At 55.0% G+C, this 7,940-nt stretch overlaps 1 protein-coding gene across 1 annotated transcript; it reads right to left on the bottom strand.

Annotated features, from left to right (window-relative positions):
* Positions 1-620: 620 nt before the first annotated feature.
* On the bottom strand, positions 621-4,493 carry BESB_062960 (uncharacterized protein; the record flags this gene model as incomplete). Its single annotated transcript, XM_029364710.1, has 9 exons — positions 621-686; positions 890-1,377; positions 1,653-1,923; positions 2,157-2,215; positions 2,418-2,586; positions 2,856-2,953; positions 3,226-3,501; positions 3,685-3,738; positions 3,920-4,493. The coding sequence occupies 9 exons, from the start codon at positions 4,491-4,493 to the stop codon at positions 621-623; spliced, it is 2,055 nt and encodes a 684-aa protein (XP_029219418.1).
* Between the last annotated feature and the right edge of the window lie 3,447 nt (positions 4,494-7,940).

Below are 7,940 nucleotides of genomic sequence, written 5' to 3'. Positions count from 1 at the left end.
TGAGAATGAAGGATAGTGAAGGCTGACCAAGCATCGTTGCCTCAAAACGAGGAATACTCCGTTACAACGGAGTGCGATCAAATGCAGCGACCCGACTACGGTTTGACCTATGTGCAGTACTCGCCTCAGCTCTTCGAATGGTCATGTGAGCAACCGACGGGCTTGGAACGGATGATCAAAGATAATGTTTGCCGGTGCTTCCTTCCATCCTCGGTCTGCGCACTTACGATAATGTCAAGCATAGGGGTTTGGCGGATGCAGTCAAGCACATGTTGTAAGATACGGTAAGTTTCAGCATCAAGAAAGCGCCTTGCCACCACGCAGTGAATGGCTGCTGACACAAATCTGATGAGGGTAAACCGATGGCAATTTCATAAACGTCTCAGTAGTCCACGACAATGTATACCCTGGGACACGAAGTCTTGATAGCCTCCATATACTCGGCCGGGAAATAGCGACACCATGTAACGTCATGGACACACTAGTTGGCGGCTCGGCTTTCTTCGGCATCAGATAATCCGAGGCGAAGGGATGCCGTAGTGCTAAAGCACGAACTGGGAAGCGACAGGGTCGTGGGCAGACTTGCCCTTTCTGCAGAGAGTTCCAATTCTATCGGCGGATTAGTTCAGATCAACGCCGTGATTCATTTCGCAGCACCAGCCACGTCGCCACCGCTGGAAGAGCGACTGTAGACAATTAAAAGAGAACAAGCAGCGTCAAAGGCGACATGTCGGAGGGATTAGTCCACTGTATCTGGGTAATTCGCGTACGCTGACAGACTCTCTCTCTCACAACATGGAGCGTCCGTCGAAATACATTTCTTGAAACACATCCTTCGTCTGCGAGTTGCGGGCGATCGTCCACAGATACGAATTTTTTTGAGACTTACTTTCCGATTTCCGCCCTGTTTCGGAGGATTCTGCGCTGACTTTGCACCGGGTCTCTTTGGCACCTGGCGGTTCTCCTTCATCGCCGCATCGATCACCTCGGTAAGGCCGGCGCGTTTGGTTGAACTGTACGCGTGGGCTGACTGCACGGCTTGACCGCCTTGAGACTCAAGAGTGGCAACGCCGTTGTGCGCCAAACGAACCTCATCACCCGTCGTCCGCATATCCGCAGATGCAGCAGCGTCTAAAGGAAGAATGCTTTGGCCAGAGTAGTGTACGTCCGGGCTCGCAACGTCCTGCACGTAGCCGTAGCCTTGGGACTCGGTGAGGGCTTCGGCAGACGGCAGCTGGGAGTCCTGGCGCGCTGACAAGTACTCTGGTTGCTGCTCAGGCGACTTTTTGCCAAGAAATCCCACCGGAAGCGTAGGCAGTTTCGCGCCAGGTCCAGAGCTAGGAAGCGGCGACCCGTCAACAAAATTACTCCCGAAATCTGCAAGACCACATCCGAAATCAAAACAAAGGTGAAACAGGAATGAGCAAACGATGCATTGAATGCATCTGCACCCTCCAGTCATGTTGGCGCTGAATCGGCGCACTGTCCCTTCGGTCACGGCTGCAAGGGATTCGGAAGCATACTGCACATCCTAGTTGTGGTACCACTGAAACCAGCGACTAGCACTCCATCAACGAATGTGTCGACAGGAGCGGGCTGCTTCCAGCTGAAATCGAGACACTGATTCCTGTCCACATGCAGGAATGACTTACGGGAGGGGCGCCTGTCCGCAGGAGGGGGGGATTCAAACTGAGCCATGGCAGTGCTCTCCGTAAGTTGCGCTACCGCGGGCGCAGTAAAGGAAGCAGAGGGACCAAGCACGGACGCCAGCGAACCCAAAATGGAAAAGCGCAGAATGAGGAAACCATTGGGTTCGTTTTCCTTGCCGACCAACATCACCTTCATAGGCACGTTTTCGGAGTTTAGGGACTCAAACTGGAGCTTAATGAATCCGACGACATCCGCTTTCGACTCGTACAGGTTCTGCAAAGGTTCACATGACCACATCGTGCAGATGTTTTCCCAGCTTCCCTAACACATGGAGAGTGGCATGCGCAAAAGACGCGGCCATCCTCGGGTACTCCTGCAACACGTGAGCAGCGTTTGGAGCAGGGACGATGCGATCGCGACACGTTTGTCCACACGTCAGAAAATGGCGAGACAGCAGACAGTGCCTTCCATGGAGACCGTCTGAGTCTCCGGCAGTACTCACTCACCTCTTCGTAGACCTTCATGTGAACAAACTCTTCGCCTCTCCAGATCATTTGCAGGGATGCTGATATCACACACAACAGGTCACACTCGCGAGGAGTAAAGGGACAAGGGGAGATCTGCAGCGCCTTCAAACTTAGCTAGCCACGACAGCAACGGTGTGTCTTCGTGTCTGAGTTGCTGGACAGACCCGTGTCGCGCCATAACGCAGACGCGTTATCCGCCAGAGGCATCCCGCGTCAGTAGCGTCCTTGGCACAGACGTACTTCCTTGCAGGTCGGCGCGTCCGTAGGAGTCGACAGGAACTGCGGGCGACTTCAGGTAGGGGTTGCTTTCCTCAATTGTGTGCACATAGGCAGCCACAGAGAGACAGCTCCCCGGAGCGCATAGCGGCCGGCCCACAGACTCGACGGCGTCGAGGGAGAACTCCACGAGCTGAAGGCAACAACGGACGCACGCGTGCACCACAGCGTTCCGATACGCAGCAGTGCTATGGGCTACGGGGGCGCTGCTCCTCTGCACTGGTGCCCTCTGCGTCCGCCATCAGTCAGGAGTGAAGGGCTCTTCTTGCCGGATCTAATTTCTTTGTGCTCTTCATAGCCACCGTGTGAAGTGCATGGAGAACAGTGGTATCCAGCGTATACTTTGAAATCCATCCGTAGAACCGCTGCCGTAGTCAATGCGAAAGGAACACCGCTAGTTACCTTGGGAGCTGCCTCGTCTTGCAGCTGGTTGGAGGAGGGCACGAGGAGGTGCTGACCGGCCTGATGTGGGCGAGCGGTGGTGCAATGGCCACGAAAACCTGCAACCGAATTTGCGTAACAGACGAGTGTGACTGAAGCTTTTAAGAAGAGAAGCAAGTGTTATGGAATTTGCATCGAGCCATTAGCAAATCCATCCGATGCGTCCTGTAAAACAGTTCGAAATACGAGGCTTCAACAGGACTTCAATGCCACCGTGCAAAGCTCTTTCTCCATGAGGAAGACACGCCCAGCGGCCTCGCGCCTATGACGAGTGCTCCCAAGCAACTCTACCTCTGGTAGAATGAGCACTCCTGCGCAGGCTGATTCTCACCGAAGTCTTCCCTGTGGGCGCGCTGCGCCTCCTCTTCTCTGTGGGCGCGCTGCGCCTCCTGGTGTTCTGCGTGACCAGACTCCGCGTACGCCGCATACGCGGCACTCTGAGCCACTGACGTCAGCTTCACTTGCTCCTGGGCTCGCATATATTGTTGGTTGCCCTCATGCAGGTAATGGTGCGGAGTAACGGAAGGGGGGGCGGTCACCCCACCAGCAGGCGTGTTGTGACGTGTGCCGGCGTCTGACACGCTGGCTCCGTATTGTGGCTGTGGCTCTGCAAAAATTTAGATATATGCAACTCACAGCGGCGCATTCTCAGTTACGCGACGGGCAGCGTCCGGAATCCACTGTGGAAATCCAACTGCCGCGTGGAACTCTAACAGCGAATACAGCTCATCCATCAGTGCGCTGTGCCTCTGCGTAATGCAGTTGCGTCTCTGCTGGGGCGAAATCTTACCCGAAGATTCAAGAGGACCTGGCGGATACACGGCGCAGTGAATGGTTTGTCCGTCTGCAAACGCACAGTGACAGCGCAAACAAAGCGTCGAGGATTGCCCGAGCGCGAGAACGAGATGCCACGGCGCTCCACACAGATCAGCGGTCTGTGGAGCCGGCACCACTTCACACGTTCTTGCCAAGCTCGGACATAATAGTACGAGAGAGTCGACGCCTCCATTCGGCGGAGTAATTACCTGGTGAAGGAGAGAAGACGTATGTGCCTCTTCTAGTTTCGACGCATGCTCTACCATTCCGGCGCAGTTCCTCAAGCACTTGTTCATCAAAGACGTCTGGCTCTTCATCGGGGGCGACAGTTGCTGTCAGCGCCGGGTCAGCGGACTCGGGGATTTGTGACCGTTGATGCATCGCAGGTTCCGAGCGGCTTTGAAAGTAGCGTTTTTCCTGCTCTCCCTGGCCATAACGGGACTCCTCGCGTCCTATGCGATGCTGTTCCAGGAGTTGGTCGCGGTTGGTCATCTCCTGGCGGTGGTAGCGGTATGCTGCATGCTCCAGTCGCCCGCGTGAGTCTTGCCGATCTAGTTGCAAGCGGCAGTGGGCGCCCTGTTGGGAATAATGCCCCATTCTGTCTTGTTCGTCAAGAGCTTCCAGTCGGTGCGGGTGAAGGGGGTGATGCAGTTGAAGCGGTTCTCCACGACGACTGTCAAGGTCCGCCGCCTGCGCTCTTGGCTCCTGATTGGCATGGTAGTACGGGTCCGATGCCGAAAGCCCGGAGGCAGTTGTTTCGCCAGCAGAGTATCCGTCATACATCTTGCATGCGGCCGCGACGAAACAAACCAGTGAATGCAGGCTTGCTCGGGAGTGAGAAGCAGCAGCGAAGAACGACACACCGCGGTTGCGCAGAAGACGAACTCGCGTGATCGGTCAGACAACCGACAGATGAGGCGGGAGGTGCAGGCGTACCCAATCAGCTTACGATGGTGAATTGCCCGTTTCGTCGTGACGGAGAAGTCCAGCATGCCAGTTTAAATTCGCAAGGAAGTCGAACATCAGAAAAATCTCAATGGGCAAGGCTGCAGATGCTTTCCCGGCATTTGATGTATGCTCAGGTGGCTGACCGACGGCGTTCCCGGAGGCTGGCTGTGAAGACAGGGTGCGACCGCGATTCTACGCGCTCCACTAAAACGACGAAACTTGTGCAGCAGCTCCCATTTCAGGTTATCTTTCAGGCAAAAATGATAAATTCGGGGACTTTGAAAGGCTGAAAGACTTGCTCGAAATCAAGCCACGCTCTCGTGCGAGGTGTGTTTTTCTCGCGGAACGACAAGACAGCAGAGGGCGGGTCGGCCCTGCTTGCTACAGGATGGAGAGGGGGGAGGTGAGCCTCATCTGGCGGGCGAGCATGCCGAGTGAAGCTCGCGCGTCTCTCGCTCGGCGTACCCCCGCAGAAAAGCAGGCGGGCCTTCGACAAGCGACGTCGAGCCTACCATGAGACTTTTTCAACTGGCTACAGCTATTTAGTGGTCTGCCCTCCTGCTTTCACAACAGTGTCCTGCGAGATGAACTGCGGCTGTCGTCGACGGGGAGGGGGGGTCAGCGTAGCCGGGCTCGACTGCCGCTCGCTAGCTCTCCCACTCAGAGGCTCTCCTTATCGAGAGCAGATCTGCCTGTCACGACCAGACACCTTTGAGGAAGGATCGGGTTAACAGGGAAAATAGTTTCGAGGTGATACTTTGGTAATGAAGACTCAGCGTAAGACACGAAGCGTCAGGTTGTGCGAGCCGCATCACAGGACACTGAATCTGCACGTGGCGCGTGGTCACGCAAAAAAATAGCTGCGATGCTTGTCGGTGAAATGCGACGGCCGGGGAGAAAGTGTCTGTTAATCCTGCTGCTCTCATGCCTTCTCGACTTGCACAGCACACGGGATCGCCGCAGCTCCGAATTCAGTTCTCTGAGCACAGGAGTTTTCGTACCAGCCCCGTCTGTGCGCCTGCAGCTTTTGTTCAGCAAGCACTTATGAAGAGTGTTTAGAGCCAGAGGCGAATAACATTTCCATGGGAAACGTCGTAATTCTGAGGCGTCATCCGACCTAACTTTGTCACCAATGTCTCTTGAGCGTGCAAGCAGCTGTGCTGGACCGCAGCAAGGTGCAGTGGACTCCTGGGACGGATAGCGCTCCGGTGATACAGGGCTGCGTTGCTGCCTTGTCCCGCTCTAAGACAGGGTATAGAGAGATCGATTACTCATCTCAGCGCCGCGTGTGCAGTCCAAGTGTACATATGACAAGTCTACTATATGTGGCTTTGCGCAGTGCTCGACGGCACTGTGCTGCTAAAAGACGCAACGAACACTGACAAGCCAACAGGGGCGAGTGGCCTCACAAGCAACACTGAATTAAACAGTCCGGTCCCAAAGCGTCTTGAGCCGCTCTCTGCGAGGGCACCCGCTTTCTGTGCGGAGGGGGGTCGGTGTTGGCGTCGCCACTCGACTGATACGGAGGCAACACGCATTATGCGTTCACTGCAACATACTGCAGGCTTTTTTCTGTTTACGACGCTTTAACACCGTTCGAAGACAACGGAGCTGCCCGTCGGAGTCTGTTGCCGAAGCGCTCATGGGCACTCAGCGCTCGGAACATAGTGATATAGTGGTAGTGTCCACATGCGGCGCCAGCCATCATATGTGAATGAAAGTAGCATCCACGCTGCACGGATAACTTTTTTGTGGCGGTATGGACGGTGGACTCACGGGAAATAGTTGTATGTTGGTTTATACTAGTCGAGGCCCAGGTGCGGAGTTGGGTCGACCGTCTGCTTACTGGGAGTTACGCGCACGATCACAGAGCTGTTAGTACCATCTCTTACAGGCGAGTGAGTAAAATACTTCATCGTTTCCACTTCGACAGCCCCGACGTCACGAATTGTGGGCCACTCGTGGAAACCGACGCCGTGTTGAGTGCGCATCACTTCTACATGAAGTATATCTGGGCAGACACAGCTACCGTGTAGTCTGTGTTTGGCTTTACTACCCACTAAGGATGGATACTGAGTCCTGTTCTCTCGATTACTTCTCGGAGAAGTCCACCGCAAAGTGCGTGGAGAATAACTGCAGCATTTGAGGCAACTGTCGCCACTATGGCGGACCCTCGAGTCGAATTCGACACCCTGGGCACGCGCGCAGGAAAGGCGACCGCTGCCGCAGCGCCGCCGGGCGCAAGGAAGCTTACCATTACCGTGCCGCACATTTCTTCGCACGTGATTCACCTGTTGATGTGCTAGGGTCCTTTGTCGTTGGCTGAGGCCGGAGCTTACCTTTTCTCGAGTTTTCACTTGACGCGGCGGCGGTCGGTACTGCCACCCCCGGCGGCAGGTGTGTGTTTTTCTTCAGTGGCAGCGCCCTCCCTCCCCTGCCCTCCAGCGTCGCGTTCTCGATGTCCCTCGTGGTCTTGTCGAATAGCTGGGCTCGTTTCGAGGTCTGGCGAATGAACAGTCTATCTGCGGTTCCCAGTATTTGTGAGCATTTGGCGTATTGAACTGTTTTGCCGCACGACGTACACTGTTTTTTTCGCACCCTAAAGTGCCGTCCCTCTTGTAGTTCTTCTTGTCAATGCTAGCTCTCTTGCATGTTCTCCTCCGCCCGAGGGCCGTCTTTGCGTGTATTTTTTAGTCTGCCTCCATTTTGCCTTTCCTCGTTTGACTCTGTTCGTTTTTTCGCCTGCATTTTTTCACGGAGAGAAAGTTCTTGCATCCGACGTCCAGTGTGCTCACTTCGCTGCTGGTCTTTCTCACGTCGCCTTGATGTGTCGGTCCAACGGCGGTCTCTCGCTGCATGCGGAGCCACATGAACAACACCAATCTCCCTTTTCTAATATATTAACTGGTGTGCTTCAGCTTTTCTTATCCTTCTCCGCATCATTTTCCATAAAAAGGCGCGTTTGTCGTGTGAGGCGGCGAGCCTCGACCCATTCACCTCCGTGGTTTCCGTGGGCGCACCGTGGCAAGACACACACAGGTCAACCCCCGAGGACGGGTTTGTTTTGCTTCCGCTACTTTGTACTGACTAAGACGCCTTTTCTCTTCGGAAAACACACTTTCCCGTGCCTCCGTCTCTCTCTCCATCTGCAGTTCAGCCGTGAAGTGGACTCTTCTGAAGTGAAAAGCGAGCACGCTTACAGGGATGCTTCCCAGTGCAAGTTGCTCCTCTCAGCCCCGCGTGAAGGCTTGACTGTCGCCTTGTGACCTGGTGTACGCTCCA

The sequence above is a fragment of the Besnoitia besnoiti genome, chromosome V (genome assembly GCF_002563875.1).
Source record: "Besnoitia besnoiti strain Bb-Ger1 chromosome V, whole genome shotgun sequence".
Classification (NCBI taxonomy): Eukaryota; Apicomplexa; class Conoidasida; order Eucoccidiorida; family Sarcocystidae; genus Besnoitia; species Besnoitia besnoiti.
Note: the sequence above shows the minus strand (reverse complement) of the source record. Positions and strands in the feature narration are given on the sequence as shown.